This window comes from Pseudorca crassidens, chromosome 7 (assembly GCF_039906515.1).
Source record: "Pseudorca crassidens isolate mPseCra1 chromosome 7, mPseCra1.hap1, whole genome shotgun sequence".
Lineage (NCBI taxonomy): Eukaryota > Metazoa > Chordata > Mammalia > Artiodactyla > Delphinidae > Pseudorca > Pseudorca crassidens.
Window position 1 is genome coordinate 42,241,374 of NC_090302.1, and position 17,429 is coordinate 42,258,802.

The 17,429-nt window shown below is 41.8% G+C and overlaps 1 protein-coding gene across 1 annotated transcript in view; it reads left to right on the forward strand.

Annotated features, from left to right (window-relative positions):
* The first annotated feature begins 428 nt into the window (after positions 1-428).
* GNAQ (G protein subunit alpha q) overlaps positions 429-17,429 on the forward strand; it is a 288,945-nt gene continuing 271,944 nt past the window's right edge. Inside the window, exon 1 of the mRNA XM_067744118.1 lies at positions 429-919. Within this exon, the coding sequence (XP_067600219.1) occupies positions 784-919 (136 nt within the window). The 5' untranslated portion in view covers positions 429-783. The remainder of the gene's footprint in view (positions 920-17,429) is intronic.

A 17,429-nucleotide genomic window follows, 5' to 3' on the forward strand; every position in this document is an offset into this window, starting at 1 on the left:
TCCCCTCCCTCCTCCTCCTCCTCCTTCTGCCGCCGCCGCCGCCGCCTCCCTCCCGGATCTGTGCTCCAGTTCAGAGAAAGAAGAAAATGTGTGTGTGTGGCGAGGGGGAGGGCGAGCACTGAGCAGCCGCTCCGCGGCAGGCAATCCGGGCCGGGGGTGGGCGTCCGGCGGAGGCGGAGGCGGAGGCGAAGGAGCGCGCGGCGGCCGGGCGGGCGGGCCGGCGAGTCGGGTTTGCGCGCGAGCCGGGCGGTGGGCGCGGGCAGGGCCGAGGGCGCCCGGGAGCCGTTGTCAGGCGGCGGAGAGGAGCGAGCGCGCCGGGCGCAGGGAGCCGTCGGCGGTCGCTCGCTGCGGGGACGCCCCGGTGGATGTGCTCTCGCCGCCGGGCGCACGGCTTAGGGGAGCCGCGGCGGCGGCGGCGGCGGCGCGGGGGGCGAGGCGGGCCGCCCGTTCCCGGGGAAGGAGGCGCGGGCGTCTGAGCGAGGCCGGGCGCGGCGGCCTTCCCCAGTGCGCCCCCCGAGCCAGCGCCCGCGGCCGCCTCCCGCATCCGCCTCGCTCCTCCCGGCGGCTCGGGCCGCCAGCTCCCGCCGCACCCCCGGCCCACCTAGTGGCCCCTGCCCTGGCCGCGGCCCCCGCGGCGGTTCCCCGAGCTCATCCCGGACGCGCGCCCGGGCGGCGGGGGCTCGGCGGCCACCGCTGCCTCGGGGGAGCGAGGGCGGGAGGGTGTGTGTGCGCGCGTGTGAGCAGGGGGTGCCGGCGGGGCTGCAGCGGAGGCACTTTGGAAGAATGACTCTGGAGTCCATCATGGCGTGCTGCCTGAGCGAGGAGGCTAAGGAAGCCCGGCGGATCAACGACGAGATTGAGCGGCAGCTCCGCAGGGACAAGCGGGACGCCCGCCGGGAGCTCAAGCTGCTGCTGCTCGGTGAGTACAGCCGGAGCCGGCCGCCGCGGGCCCTCCCGCCGGACCTGCGCCCCCTACCCACCACCCTCAGCCCCCCGGGACCGTGGCCCCGGCCCCCGGCCGCCCGCGGCTCGCCCCTGCCCTCCCCGGGCGCGTCCCCGGCCCCTACCCGCACCCTCTTGGGCGCGCGCGCGCGTACACAGAGACGCGCGCGCGCGTAGAGGGGTCGGGGTTGCTCTGCTCAGGGCCTCGGCTTATGCCTTTCGGTATCCCTAAGGGCTGTGCACTCGGGGGTGCGCATTTGTCTGCGGTCCTTCTGCAATTTGCTCAATGACACATTGCTTCGGGGAGAGGCGCGGGGGTGGGAAGGTGGGCAGGGGGGTTGAACTTCCAGTGTCGTGGCCGCGGCGCCCCGTGGGGTGGTGGAGTGGGGAGCTGTGCGTATGTGTGGCCCGAGGGTGGCGAGCGGAGCCACGTTGGGGGATGGCGTCCGGTGGGGTGGCCTGTGTGCATCCATTATCAGTGCTTTCCGGGGTCGGGAGCGAATGGTAGAACGGTGGGCTGACTCGCGACTGGGTTCTCCGAGGAGCGATGAGGAGGGAGCCGAGTGGTTGGCTCTCCGAAGAAAGCGGGCTTGTGTATTCGCCGGGCGGGGAGGCAAGCCCAAATGTGTCACACGAGTGCTGTTCTCTAACCACCAGACCACCAAAAGGAGGGACCCAGAAGAGTTTCTTAATGGTGACAGGCGTGTTTCTCCACCATTCCTTCCAGATAAAGATGAGGAATATGGGAGGGTTGTGCTGTATGGTTGTTGACAGCGATGGGTATCTTTTGTTTAATGAGGCAACCCAGATGTAGGCCTGAATTCACAATAGTTACCAGTACAGCCTCAATTACTCTCATGGAAGCAAATAGAAACCTTTTGTTTAAAGCGGACAGCATTTTAATATCTTTGGAATCTGGGCTAGAAGGAAAACGGGAAGTGAACAGCAAAAATTTCCCTTTAATCTCTACAAAATAACCCAACATTCTGTCTTAACATTAAGTTAGCAAGAAAATGCCATTTCTGAACTAGGAATTTTATTGATTATTATCTCTGAGAGAATGTTCAGAATCAACGTTCAGGCCAGCGCGACATAACTCTGAGCTATTGTGGTAGGAAGAACAAACAGCTTTGCAGTAACAGGCCTGAAAAATGTCTGCACTCGTGTTCTGGATATTTGCGTGTATGATGAATAGACTTCTCAGACATTGCTGGAAGAAAATATTGTCAATTCTGATTTGAGAAGCATGCATTTTCTTTCTTATCTTGAACTTTCCATCTCCTGGTTCGAGGAACCAATTGCCTTTGGGACTGAACTGCTTATGTACTGGGTCATTTACAAGAAGGAACAAAATCCAGTGATTACAAATAGTTACAAATGGTTAACTCACATGCCCTGCTTAATGTCTTCATTTTGAAACCAGATTAGGTAAATGTGCACATGTTTATAAAGAACAGAAGGCAAACCCTGGATAAGAGGGGTGGACTTCAGGGAATGAAGCCAGGGAAGGGGAAAACTGCAATTGGAAAAAGAAGATCTTTTTATTTTTTATTTTTTGTTCTCATTTTGAGCTACTTCTAATGGCTGAAAAGGTGTAGTTGAATGCTTTCTGAATTCTCAAGATTGAGAAGAAAATAGAGGGGGCAAGAGAAATGTATGGAGTTTAATGCATGATTAAGGGGAAAAGCGTGTGTTTTAGAGAGACTTAAGGATTTTTTTTGTTTTCTTTTGCCCTGTGTACAGTCTTTATTTGTTTCTGTTTAGCTGTGAATAGGGCATTTGAGGTCTCTCAGGCCAACCCCATTGCCTGAAATGTGGCAGCTCTGGGTTCCTAGCAGCTGTTAGTTAGAGCTCAGGGGATTTGTCTGTCTGAGGGCCTAGGTTTGAATGTCTAGGAGGAGGACTTTGGGAGAAATGCCCGTAGATGGACACTTAATTACAGACTGGACTTAAGTAACATATTGTGCTTTTTTAAACAAACAAACAAACAAACATATTTTGCTTTAAAAAATGAACTGGGAGATAATTTTATGAGGAAAAAAATTAAAACAGTTTACTGCTAAAATGGTGGTGTGGAGAACTTTTTTTCTCCCCTTCTTATTAGATTTTCGAGTAGGATTAAATACAGCCCCACCCCAGGCCCTAAGTATGGCCTATTAGAAGTGGTAGAAAAATATGACATCAGTTTAACATCTACATTTATTAGCATTTTAAAACTATACAACTTTTTGTTAGAAACTCAATCCCTAGACATCATGTAAGATTTGCTACAGCTTCATGTTCTAGGTATGTTGCTTTTGTAACATAACTACTGCAGTACCTACACGATTTATATAGTCAGTGCCATATACTAATTGTAGATTTGTGTGTGTGCTTGTAATTTTTGAGTCCCGGAGAGAAGTGATGGTTGATTTGAACCAGGGAAGGTATTGGGGAGGGTTTCCTTCTGAGCAGTGCCTGATGATGTGCTGCTTTGATGCTGCTTTGCACTCAGTGTTCATTCATGTAAATGATGCCCATCAAAAGGTTTACCAGTATTTTTAACTACTTTATTTAAATTGAGGAATCACCCTTATATTTAAATGCAATTCAGTGTAAAATTATTTTCAAAGTAAATTGTAGTTCAACGTGTGACACCATTTTAATGGATTTATTTGGCAGGGGCCCCTTGCAAAATATAAAATTAATTAGTTAATTTTATACTACGGAGAAATTAGAAAGAGAAAATAGTGGTTACCTGCCTAGATGAAAGTATGGCAGTAAAATTTGGGCTGCCTTGATACCTATCCAGCAATTATGCCGATATGTTCCAAATTCTACAGTACTTATACATTTTGATATTTATTGTTTTTAAAAAACGAACCCAGAAACCTACTACCATAAAATAGCATATTAAATTCTGAATTCTTGTTTTCTTTATTCATTTTCTAAATTCATTTATATAGTGTTTATTTTCTTAGACACCTCGAAGAAAACTGTTTGTTTTCTACATAGATATGCAAAGAGAATATTTTAAGTTTTTATATACTTCCTAGATGTAATGCACATTGTTTCCTTTAATTAATACTTACAAATATTAACTAATTATTTGGTGGTACATAGGTCACACTATTTAATATAATGTGTCTTTAAGTCTGTATAAAACAAGTGGCCTTGAATGCCTGCTTCCAGTCAAGGATATTCATGTTGAAATTTTCAGTTCCTTGAAGACACATTTTTTCCCCCCATTAACCTGTTCTTACTTTACATGTTTTAGAAATCTTTACTCTTCAGATCTTAGTCATCTGATAGAAAAATTTAGCAAACCTTTTTTTATTGATTGGATTCCACCTATTGAAGAGGCAAAGTTTAGGCCCGTTTTAGATGAAAGAATATATGTTCTTCCTCTTCTAACTGAATTACATATGTGATTGGAGATTTTCTTTCTATTCTAGACTGGAAGCTTCGGAGAGTAGGGACTGAGGACTGATTCTATATTGTTCACTATTAAATCCCAGCTTCTGGCACAATCTCTAATTCATAGAATGGTCTCAATAAGTATTTGTTGAGTAAGTAAACTTATTTGTAACCCTCCTAATAGAAATTGGGACCATAAAGCAATGAAGACATTATAGAGACATGGGGAAATGTAATGTTTTTATTCTGTGGCAGAGAAAATCATGATCTTTTAAAAAAATTATATGTAACTCTTTGAGCCAATTAAATACAAATGCATTCCAGGATAGGAAGTGTTAATGTAAGATGTTACATCACATATTGAACCATGTATTACAGTTCTGTGCTGGGTGCATTTGGGAATGATAACAGTCACACTTAAAATATGAAAGTTTACAGGAAAAAAAAAAGAAACCATACCATGTCTTGATTATTTTTTTTGTATAGAAGCTAGTTTAACCCTCTCATCTTTTTTGCCATATACTTTTCCCCATGATACACTCAACAGAGTGAATTTTTAAATTCTCTAGAGTACAGGTGGTGAGCGAACAGATTTTTACAATTTACCTATATATAGTTACATGAGGAGAACCGCAACGATTAAATTTTAAGAATTGCAGAAAGAACGTTTTTAATTTGAGCGATGTACATTTGTACTGAAAACTGAACAGTTACAGAGCAGAAGACACCTGGAAGGCTGGAAGTGCTCTGACAGAGTTAGACTGTGTGGAGAGCTCATGCATGCAGGTCTCGGTAAAAGCACCCACCCCGTTACCCCTCTGTAGAGTTGCTAGGGGAAGGATGAGAATGTTGATGCCCGAATTAACCTAGAGGTTAGTGGCTCTCTAGGATGGCTCCTCAGAGCCGCAGAAGGAAAGCTTCCTTCTGAGCAGCCCTAATAACAGAAGCTCCCTGGAAATACCATAATACAGTGTTTATGAGGCTGCTTTAAGACCAGCTGGTTTTCTTTCTGCTACTTTTTTAGCTTTGCAAGTGTTGAATGTTTCTAAATGTCAGGATTTGTTTGGATGTGTTTCCTTTTTTTCTTCATTTTATTTTTTTGGAAACAAAGTACTTATAGTTTGTATCTGAAGAGTGAAGTGGCAGCATCCCTCATAAAAACCAAAACTGTAGCTCTGACTATATAACAAGGCGTTCAGAGTAAGATTTTTGCATTGAACCACGTAGATTCATTGTCTAGATCTGCCATATAACTGTCAATCTCGTACTTGTACTTACGTATTGTTTCTTCTTATGGGAATTTTGGGCGCAAATTAAAACCCTACTGAACAGTGAAGTGATCCCGTATGTATCTGTTCACATATTTTTAGGTAGGCTTAGGAAAGAGAACCAGAAGAATAATTTAGTGGCCATTTTGTTTATTACAGATAAATTTTATAGCCTCTTTTTCATTAAAAAAAATCAAACAACCTAGCTGTACCTTATAAGAGATGGCTTATGTTCAATTTTCAGAGATGCCTATTAAATATAGTTATGATTTTTATTACAGATGAATTTTTAAGGACCTGAAACAGCTTCTGCAGTTGTGAGGCTGCGTGCTATGCTAAACTTAGCAGAAAAGAACACATTTTTCTTCATGATCCAGGCAAACTTACACTTGAAAAGAAATGAACGAGATTTGCCAAGGATGATTTTGATTCCAGCATTCATATTAGTTTTTCTTTTAGGTTATTAGTTCTTTTGGTATTAATGGAACTGTGGATTGGGTGTTGTAGAGGAAAAATAGGGACCTCAAAGGGTACATCTTGCAAGAGAGAGAAGCCATTTTAAGAAGGTTAGGATTGCTTTCTCACTGAGAAGGTGGAAAGAATGTGTTTTCTCCAGACTCTCTCTCGTTTGGGTTGAGGGAAATACAAGTATTTGTAGCAGCAAATTTAAAGTCTAATTTTCTGGTTGAAGGGGAGGGTAGTGACATTTTTTTTCAAAGGGAAACTTTTAAGCAATGTTAAGATCTCTGCAGAATTAATCCTAGGGAAGTGTGAAATAGCAGTAGAAGGTAAAATGTGTGATTGTTGGTAATTAAATCTGTGGCAATAACTGACTACAGTAAACAGTGAATGTTTTCTCTTGTTCTGCCGAATGGAGTAACATTAAAGAAAGAGCTATTCTCAGACCCAAACTCTATTTTATGTGAACAGCTGTTACTAATAAAATTATAGGAAGTTGTTCAACAATCACCTATGATTTGTTACCTTACTGATATGTAAAAAACCTGTCTGATTTCTCATCTAACATGTAGTAAAAAGGAAAAAAAGGACCTAAACATGCTGTCGCAAATGAGTTCATAAATCCTAGGTGGTCATGAATCTGGACTTTATTACAAACAAAATAAACATCCATATTGCAGTGTTGAGAACCAAAGACTGAATTTGCTAAGTAGCTTCTGGGGTTGACCTTTATACCTAGCCATAATTTCTGAAATCAGTGCAGAATATTTTGTTAAGAGCCTCATGTTTCAATTTTAAGAACAAAATTAGTATTATTTAAAAATAAAGTTATCAAGATATTTCAAATTCATTTATTCAGCAAACACTTGCCAGTTTTTGGAAAATAAATATTTCCTCTAAATTTTTTACCAGACATACCATAAGAAAGAACAGTTGTATATAGAATGCTGATCAAATGAACAAATATTAAGCACCTACTCTGTGTAAAATAATGTACGTGAGACACTCACTGTTTCTCATTTGCCAGCAGGAAAGACTACAAGCACTTTTCACAGTTCTGGTTGTTTTACAGTTGATGCCCTCAGCCTGACATGTCCTTCTGAGTATTATCCTTCCTGGTTTTGGCTTTTCTATTGGCTCTTAATACAAAGAAAAAGACAAAATAATCTGAAGGCCATTCTAGACGCTTTCCGGGGATTACACAACTGGGGAGAGCAGACGGTCTTGAGAACTTGAACTCCTGAGTGATATATATTATTTCCTTGGAGCAAGCATATCGTTTTTTGCCTTTAACTATGAGAAACTGTTAATGACCACTTGCCCTATGTTTCTAACTAAAGTGGAAGCTCCATGAGGGCAAAGATAGTGGCCGTTGTTTCTTTGTAGCTCAGCGAAGCACCTTGTCTTGCTCAGTTTACAATCATTCTGTTGTAACTGGGGACTCAGTAACTGGGGACTTGTGGGTGTAGGAGGCATCGCGGGGGCAGGGTGGGCAGCTGGGTTCCCAGAAGAAAGAGCAGTTGAAGGGAGTGAATTTAAATGTCTTGCTTTCTTCTAATGGGTATCATTGATTTGTTCTCCATTTACCACGCCTCTTTGTCATTTTGTGGGCCACTTGGGGCACAGTTAAAGAAATTCTGTTTTAAAGGCGAGGTCGTCTTTGTCTCCATGCCTGCTTCTCATTCATTGTCTCAGGGGAATGATTCAGTTGAACTTTCTCATAATTGTTTCGGGTTAAAAAGCCAATAGCAGTTTATCCAGCAGTTTGAATGGAAAACTGTTACACAAGTCCTTTGAAATTTGACAATTCTACACACCTTTATTACAGGATTAATCTTAGATTGTGAGCAGTTTGACTGCTTTGGAAGCAAATAGCTGTTTCAGGGAAGTGTGTGATGGATTGTGGTGCAGTCGGGAACCAGAATGTTAGTAATGCCACGGTATTTCTGCAGTTTCACAGAAGGGAGCAATAATTGATCCACAAATTAAAGAAAAACAGCTAGAGTGAGACTTTTTGGCTCTATTACAGGAAGTGAATAGTGATGTTTAGAAACATGTTCGTATTTCTGAGAGATGGCCTCATGTTTTTTCCCTTTGGAGAACTGAAATCATGAATTAATTGCCTCTTTCCAGAATTTGCCCCCCCCCCCTTTTAAAATCACCATCACTTAGTAAAAAAATCGAAGTAGAATTTTTCTTTTGCTTCTTTTTTTACATTTTAAAAACTTTTTTCATCTTTTTCAGTTTTAGTGTTTGTTTTTTACATTTCCATTTGGGGAAGAGGCTGTGGGGTGACGGGTGGCGTTTTCCACCTATTTCCTGGTGACTGCAGCTGACCAGTGGTTTCTAGAGAGAAACGCTCCAGTGTCTCATCCACCCGTTGTTCAGTCTTCCAGCTTTTTGCTGCAGGTCCCCCACCCCGCAAAAAAAGACCCTTCTGTGGAATCCTACCCACCCGTTTATTCTCTCTCACAGCTTCCTTAACCAAATGCTAGGAGGGGTTCCTTAGATTCTCTGGTGTGTGCATTTCTTTAAGATTTAGGGAACTTCCAAGTTGGTTCTTCTTTCAAACATCATGTGGTGGTGAGCTGGTGAGAGGGGAAGTTGGGTGCTTGAATGCATTAAAAGAAAGACACTTGAGAATGTGCTTTGAGGAGGTGATTAACTTTCTATAGTAACACCCTGGTCTGCAAAACAGAATACATTGTAATCAAACAAAATGTAAAATTCTCCTTTTCCAGAGGATGGGGACTTGAGATTGGTGCATGGTTACCGGCAGAAAGCTAGCGAGCCTGTGCTGGGTAATCTATCACAGGGCACTGGGTTTCAAAATAGGATGCAGTGCGTGTACTAGAAAGGGAGAAGGTGCTGTGCGCCTGTGTTGGGCAATAGCGCATCTTCCTCATTTGATGATTTGAACATCCTCACCCCACTTAACTTGAGAGCTTTAAAGCATCTCTTTCTAATTGTGTTTCTATCCCAGATAGTCAGGGAGGGTGGCATTAGCAGCAGCTTTTGCTTGCTTTATACCCAGTCAGTCTGAGAGGGTTCTTTGGTTAGTTTATTTTTTAAGGTAAAGACACAATGATACGTTCTTGCCACGAGAATTGATATTTTAGGAACTGCACCTTTCAGAACTCCTTCATTATATTACAGGTTCTTTCCGCAGATGGCAAATGCAATTTTCTTCTTGTCCTAAAGAGCTGACCCATTTCCTGTGACTTGTTCTAATAATACAGGATGACTTTAATTCTTGTTCCTGGTTTGCCCTTAAAAGAATGGCAGGGTACTTGTTAAGAGTTTAAGTCTCTTTTCTCTCTAACTCTTGTGATATATTTTTGGAAATCAGTAGATCATGCAAAAACAACGGCACACTGGCTGTGTGAGAGTTTGAGCAGGCTGGGACATACTCCTGTGGCTCTGCATGTTGGTGTAGCTGTGAGTATCTTTTCTAAAGCCTGTAACGGAAAGGCAGTCGGGTACTCCTGCCCTGCCTCCTGCGACTAACCCACGGGTGTTTCGCTCCTTTGTTCCTTTACTATTTCTATAGAAACCCGTAGAATGAAGAGACTGGACCAAATCTAAAGGGCTGTCTGAACTTTGAAACTTCCTCTGCAACGTTGCCATCTCAGCCAGTTTCCAGCCGCTGTCAGCCCTGGACAAGGGGCCTGAGCCTCAGCCTCTCCAGGAGTGATGGGCTACGTTGGGGGGCTCGGCCAGGTCTGGTGGGCTCCTCCTGGCCGCCCTCGCTCTCCGCTCTTTCCCCCGCAGGCAGGCGGCTCGGAGAGCGCGGGGCGAGAGCCCTGAGGGGCGAGAGCCCTGAGGAGCGTGAGCAAGTGTGCCCAGAGCCGCCCCGCCTGCCGCCCGGCACGCGGCTGATAGTCTCACTGCCTTCGCGGGGGAATGGTATCAGAAGCCTCCTGTCATATCAGCGTGGGTCTCTTGCTTCCTGCGGGAAGGACGACATCCTAGGAGACACGGAGGTGGAGCCTACGAGGCGCAGTGTTCCTCAGCTGCCCTGCGCAGGCCTGGGTGTGTGTTCTTAGTCTCCCTCAGGCAGCTGCCTTTGACTCACCCCTCCTCCTTCTTATTCTTCTTCATTGGGCCTTAAGCAGTGCTTTTCACTAGCCTGCAAGCTGCTCAAGCGCATTTCTGCCCTTTTCAGGGAGAGCAGGTTGGCCCTTTGAGCCTGGGCACGGCGAGTGCCTCACACACCTTGGTGGAGCACTTTGGGGGCTGCTTTGTATTTGGAGCCAGTCCGTCCCTTTTCCATGGCCTTCCAGGAAAGATTTGGAATTAACCCTTAGATGGACCACTTGTGTCCATTTCTTCTTCCATTACTATGCTCATTTTTTTTCCCTTGGGGCTTTAACTTTTTAAATTAATTAATTAATTTATTGGCTGCGTTGGGTCTTCGTTGCTGCGCGCGGGCTTTCTCTAGTTGCGGCGAGCGGGGGCTACTCTTTGTTGCGGTGCGTGGGCTTCTCATTGCGGTGGCTTCTCTTGCTGCGGAGCATGGGCTCCAGGCACGTGGGCTCTGTCGTTGTGGCTCACGGGCTTAGTTGCTCCGTGACATGTGGGATCTTCCTGGACCAGGGATCGAACCCATGTCCCCTGCATTGGCAAGCGGATTCTTAACCACTGCGCCACCAGGGAAGTCCCAGGGTTTTAACTGAAACCAGAAGAACAGATTAAGGGTGGACACATTCATAATATGAAGTAAGGAGTTTTCATACTTGATTGTTCTAAAAAACATTTATAATATATACATATAAATTGCTGTGACCTAGGAACGGCCCTTAGTTGTCATGACCATGGTCGGAGAAATTTTAAGAAAGCAGCTTCCTGTGTCCCTTGTCTGCATTCTGGAGAAAGGGCTCTATGACCACAGAAGGAACAGCTAGACTTTCATCCTGGCTCTGGAGAAACATTGTTACAGAGCCCAGTTCCACTGGAAGTGCCAGGCAGGCGTTTGGCGTTCCTTGACCCCTACTTTCCTTCTGGCCCATGGCCTTCTCATTATCTTATCAGCTCCAGGCTGGCTTACCTTGATTTCAGATTTGGAGTTGGACAGGTGCAGGGGAAAAGGAGAACAGTTGCAGGTGACAGAGGGTGATGGGGGATCTTGAGGGGCTTGGCAGGGCACAGCGTGTTGCTCCTTGTAGGGGTGGTGCACCGTGTGTTCCCTAAGCTCTGGAGGGAAGGAAGGAGAGCAGAGGAGAGGTGCCCTGTGCTGTGCGTTGACTTGGCCGCATTGATCAGGAAGAGCCCAGCCAATGCAGCTTCCTCTTGGCAGCTCCACTGCCCAACCCGGTTCTTCATCGTTGTCACATCTACCGTGCCCTTCCTCTCCCAGATGCTGGGTTGGGAGGTGAGCATGTGTAGAAGACTGGGTTTTATGGGAGGCGTTTTTGTTGCATGCACTCTATGGGTCCTCCCAGAGGTGGTTAGATAGCCTAAAGCACAGAGCTCAAGGCAAGCTGTGTCCTGAGGAAAACCATTCACACTTTAAAAAGAAAATTTACAACCATGCTCTTCCAGGTGTCCCCCCCCCTCCACCCCGTTAGCTGTTTAAGGTGATAGAAATGCATCTATTACTGTATTGAGAACTCTGCTAATCTGGTGATGGGTTATTAGGATGTCTCTTGCCCAGGAAATCTCCTTTTATGTGGCATGCTTCTCCTACAGTAGAGTGCCTTCTCAGTTGCCCGAGCCAGTGAGTAGATAAATGGTATCATGAGATATTCTTGCCAAGGGGATTCTTACTCAGGTGGAGCCATGTAATATAGAAGTTGTTTGTAATTTTTAGCTGAAAAATGCACCTGTGTGTTGGTTGTGTTCTCTTAGGAGCTGTTCACATTCTGGGCTATAACATTCGAGGTCCCCGGAGCAGATTATTCAAGGTCCCTAAAGCCTATTTACGACCAGCATTCAAATGGGCTTCATTTGTCCATGATAGAATTAAGAGGACTTCTTGATTCAAAATGTAGGCAAATATATTTTGAATACTTTGAATAATTTTGAATAATTTGAGAGCAGAGCTAATGAGTGCTGAAACAAAAGATACTTGAAATCAGCCTCTATTTTTATTACCAGTCACTTCCTGGTGTATTAGGAACTAATGAATTACCATAGTACTGGCTCCTCTTGGAGCCAAACTTGGACCAGACATGGATTCTAGAGATGGAAGGGCCTTGATGGGTTCAAGGACTAATGATGGGTTCAAGGACTAATGAATGGCTCCTCTTGGAGCCAAACTTGGACCAGACATGGATTCTAGAGATGGAAGGGCCTTGATGGGTTCAAGGACTAATGAATGGGATGTCCTCCGAACATCCTGGTATCTCCTGTTACGTGTTGGGTCACCATCTAAGATGTTATCTGAAGCATATTAGAAATGACTAAAAAATTTGGGGCAGATGTCAACTCTTGTAATGAGGAGTCCCATAAGTTTCCCATCTTCTGCTTGGAGAAGATACCTGTATGTTGCTTCATCAGTTTAAGAAAAATAATTTGTATTTCCCCATCCATACAATTCTTGACAAAGGATTCCATTTTAATGGCGGAAATCATGACTTCATTAATATTTCTTTAGGGAAATCTTGACTCCTAATATATTTTCATCAGAGTCACCAGATAGGTCCTTTGAGAAACACATTTTCTGTAGGCCTTTCCGCTCCAGACCATGCTTATTATGGGAAGAGGGATTCTTGTCTAGGGTTTTTCTAAATCCCTAGGGTCTGTCTGTGAATTGCTACTCAATTACAATGTATCCTTCCCAGAATTCATTAATGCATTGTGCATCCCTAGTACTGAATCACAAGGTCACACGATGATTTGTCTTGTTAAAAATATTCTTTCTTTGTATTATATATCTTCAAGCAGTATGCTACTGCCTGAACTTAGATTGTTTTTTATTCTCTTTTTGGAATCAAATAAAGAAGAACACTTGAGATATGTATCCTCTGATGGTATGGTTGCTTTCTAAAATAGTTTAAAAAGTGTAGTAATGAGACAGACTGTTGTACTGAATAGACAAAGCTTGAGTCAAGAAGTGTTTATTTTCTTCCACTTAAGAGTTTTCTTACATTGTTAAGAAATACATTATATTGTTTTCATGGCCTTTGAAATGACAGCCCATGTTAATAATATTATTTTTTGTTTTATTTTTCAGTGATTTTGTAATTTTATGAATAATGCAGTTTTTTAGACAACATAGGAAAAAAAATGTTTGAAAATGTATCCATAAGTTTATCCAGGATGTACCGATCTAAGAAACGTGATTTTTTTGTTTATTCCTTTCTAGTCTGCTTTCTTTTTATGTTTCTTGCATGGATGTAATCATACTGTACAATTTAACATTATGTTGTAAGCATTTTCTATGTGGTTATATAAGCTTAATATTTGGAATTATATAATATTCTGTTAGAGGAGATATATTAATTTGCTTGCTTTTTTTTTTTTGGCATTTAGCTTTCTCCCAGTGTTGCCATTTTCTTTTCTTTTCTTTGAATTTTATTTTTTTATATAGCAGGTTCTAATTAGTTATCTATTTTATACATATTAGTGTATATATGTTCCATTTTCAGAATAATGCTGTGATGAAGTTCTTGGCATAGATAGCAATTTTTTTTAAAACACACTCACGCACTTTTGTTAGATGAAGTGTTACTTCTAAGTTAGAGGATATGAAAAATTTTATAGCTCTTGATTACACACAACCTAAACATATTCTGAAATGATTGTATACAGTTTGCAACATTGTATTATTATAAGATTATCAGTAAATTAGTAGGCAAAAAAGGTACATAATTAAAACATTTGCACTTATTTGATCACTAGTAAGAATGACCATTTTCCCATATGTTTGTTTCTAGTTGAATTTCGTATTTTGTAAGTTGTCTCTTCATTTCCTTTGCCTATTAGTGAGCTCCGAACACACAGATGAAATTAGCCTTTTTCATATTTACTTCAAATAACTTAACCCTCGTCTGTTGTTTTTCTTTTTCTTTGTTTTGTATTATTTAATACAGAAGTTTTTAATTACTTTGAAGCCAAATCTGTTGATCTTTTGCTGTTCTTTTTTAAAATAATCTTAATTCGGTTTAGATACTCCCTGAAAGCCAGATTTACTGTTCCTGTCATGGGTGAAACTAGAGTGAATGTAATGTTTACACATCACTGTTGTGTGATTCTTTTTCTTTCAAAGTGAAAATAAAATGCATACACATATAAATTCACACTATCCCAGATTATACAACATAAGCTGTTCTGTATGTAATTGGCTTTTCTCATCCAGTAATATGTAATGGATATCTTGCCATGTAATATAAATCCTTTGCATCACAGCTATGGCTTTTTAGTGTTGCAGTGTATTTTTTTGTCATTGTTCCAGTGTATTAGGAATCATACAGTGATGTGCTGCAGCTAGCTTGCACCTGCTCATAAAAGCCGGCTCTGTACATTTCTTCTCAACTCAGCATTCACTGAGTTCATTTTGGTAGCTTGAAATTAGCCATGATGGGAGTACTCATGCTGCAGAAATTGGCTGATATTACGAATACGAGCTCCCCCCACCCCCGCCCCTGCAGAACTAGTTGTTAAAGATTTGCCAGCACACTACCATTTATATATACCTGACCCTGTTGATATGTATCTCGTTTGAGTCCGTTAAATTTCTTTAATCATCAGTGCTCTAGAAAATACTGTAGGGGATCGATCTTTGTACATTTATATATTCAGATAAGTTCCTCAGAGTTGGATCATCAGCCCAATGATAGCCTTATTTAAAATTTTGATACACATCACCACCCTGACTTTCAGAAAGGTGGTATTGGTTTATTTCCCACCTCTAGCTTATGTAGTAACTGTTTTGGCACATTTTAGTATCATTAGAATTTTGGTAATCTGATGGGCTATAAAAGAAAAACCTTGTGTTTATTTGCATTGTATTGAATTAATTTCTATTATAAAGTCTTCATCTTCTTTTCTAAACTGCCTATTTACAAAAATAACAAATGCCTCAATTTATTATTTAGTTTAGGTTTCAGGTTTACTTTAGGTTTAGTTAGTTTTTTAGATCACTTTTAGTTTCAACTTTAATGACTGAGGTATTTCTAGAAAATTGACCTTTTTATCTATGGAAGAATGGAGTGTCCTAGGATGAACATCTCCAAGGGAAGAAGAAAAAATAGAACTGATAAGGTTATATGACATGTTTAGCTACGTGCAAAATTGTACTGCAACACAAAAGCTTTTACTTGTAATGAAGTCCAGTTTATATATTTTTTCTTTTGTTGCTTATGTTTGTGGTGTCACGTATAAGAAACTTGCTAAATCCAAGGTCACATAGATTCACCTCCATGTTTTCTTCTAAGAGTTGTGTAGTTTTAGGTTTTACATTTAGGTCTTTGATCCACGTTAAGTTGATTTTTGTATATGGTGTGAAGTAGAGTTCCGATTTCATTCGTTTGCAAGTGGATATGTAGTTGTTGCAGCGCCATTTGTTGAAAAGACATTCATTTTCCTTTGTGTGGTCTTGGTACCCTTGTTATTTTATTTTTTCCTTATCTTTATTACTTTCTTGCAATTTGTCTAGGTTTATTTAGTTGTACTATAAAAATTTTCTTGAAATAAAATTCTTAGATTATTTATTTTAACATTTTCTTGATTTAAATGAGAAGTGTTTAAAACTTTGAATTTTTCAACTTGTTACTACCTAGTGTTCATATCATTCTTTTACACACACTATAAAATTATGATTTTTATTTTTATCTTTGAACCAGGATTGTTTAAGACAGTTTAAAATTTTCCAAGTGGTTGTGATTTTTTCCAACCTTTGTTATTCCTTGTCTTACATCATTTTGATAGGAGAATGTGGTCTGTATTGTTTTTACTTTTTGGAATTTATTGTAGCCCAATATATAGTCAGTTTTTTTCCTATGGATACATAAAATATATACATGTATATATAATAAAAGAAACAGGTTGTTATTTAATTTTACTGCTTATATTTGGCTTCATTTCTCCATTCTTTTCCTTGTGTGATTTGTTCAAGTTTCTTGTCGGCAACACTGATTTGGCAGTGCTTGGCATATAAATGTCAAACGGCAATAAGTAGGTTTTGAATGACTGAGTGCCTGCTGTATGTATTTGATGTTCTGATTTCATTTCTAAGTTCTTCAATATTATTTTTTCTCCTTATTTCCCCTTTTAGCTCTGACAATTTCTTTCTACCTTATTTTATTTTTTTAATATCCTATTTCAAACAGTCCACGTTTCCTGAAATTTTCTTGATAATACAGAGCAGCTACACTCTATTTTTTTCTTCTGTTTCCTAGAGTATATCTTCCAGAGTGTTCTCTTCATTTTCCTTCTGCATGTTCTGTGCCTTGTCTTCATTGTTTCTTAAGAATGCTCCGAATTTTGTCTGGCCCCACTGTTTGTCCAAAAATAGTGTGGGTGGAATCTCATTGACTTCCTTCCCTATTTGTCTTGGGTCTGTGTGTGTCTTTCTCTTAGCACTTAAGCTGGTGGGCTGGGCGATGATAGTATATATTCTATTTTTAGCCATTCAGTTGTTGGAGTAGAGTGGTGGTAAGGCTCTGTGGCGGTGGGCAGCTTCAGACTGTGGGCTTTGACTCTTCTTAATTTTGTCGTATTTTACAACCAGTTCCATTTTTCTTTTCTGTTTGCATGTGCCAGCCATTTTGATGAGAAATTGTTCTCATTTGGTGAGAAATGATGCTTTGCTGTTCGTGGGATTTTCGTTCTGTGCACCTGTTGGGTATATTTCTCTGTATTCTTAGACCACTTTGCACAGCAGACCCGCTTTCCACCCTCAGCACTGCCAGGTCAGAGGGAGACACTGGGATTCCCTTGGCTGTACAGTGTCTCTTTAGCCCCTCTTCTGCTAGTAGAAGTGAGTTCCAGCAGGATGTTACTTATTCCTCCAAGTTGGGGGATACCAGGAAGTCTTTCAGGACCTTGGATACTAGCTTCCCTCAGCACTGCACTATTTTACCAGCAGAAGAGCTATGCAGGTTCTCTCTCTTTGATCTGTTTGCATTGCTTCTGGTTGATAAGTCCTTTGCTATTATTAGCGAAGATGAGGTCTCCTCTCTACTTTTTTTCTTTTTGTACATTTTGAGGGATAGAAAGGAAGTTGCTTTTTGGAGCACTTTGCCTTCTTTCCAGGAAGTGTGCTTTATGAGTCTTGATGACTGTAATTAACACACGTGAAGTCTTTCATAGAGAGTTATAATTATAGCATCTTTTATATGCTTTGAAGTCCAAGCTTGCAGCCCGTGCTTCAGTCACCTCTGTAACATCCCCCAATTTATTGTTATTTTGTTCCCCTCTATG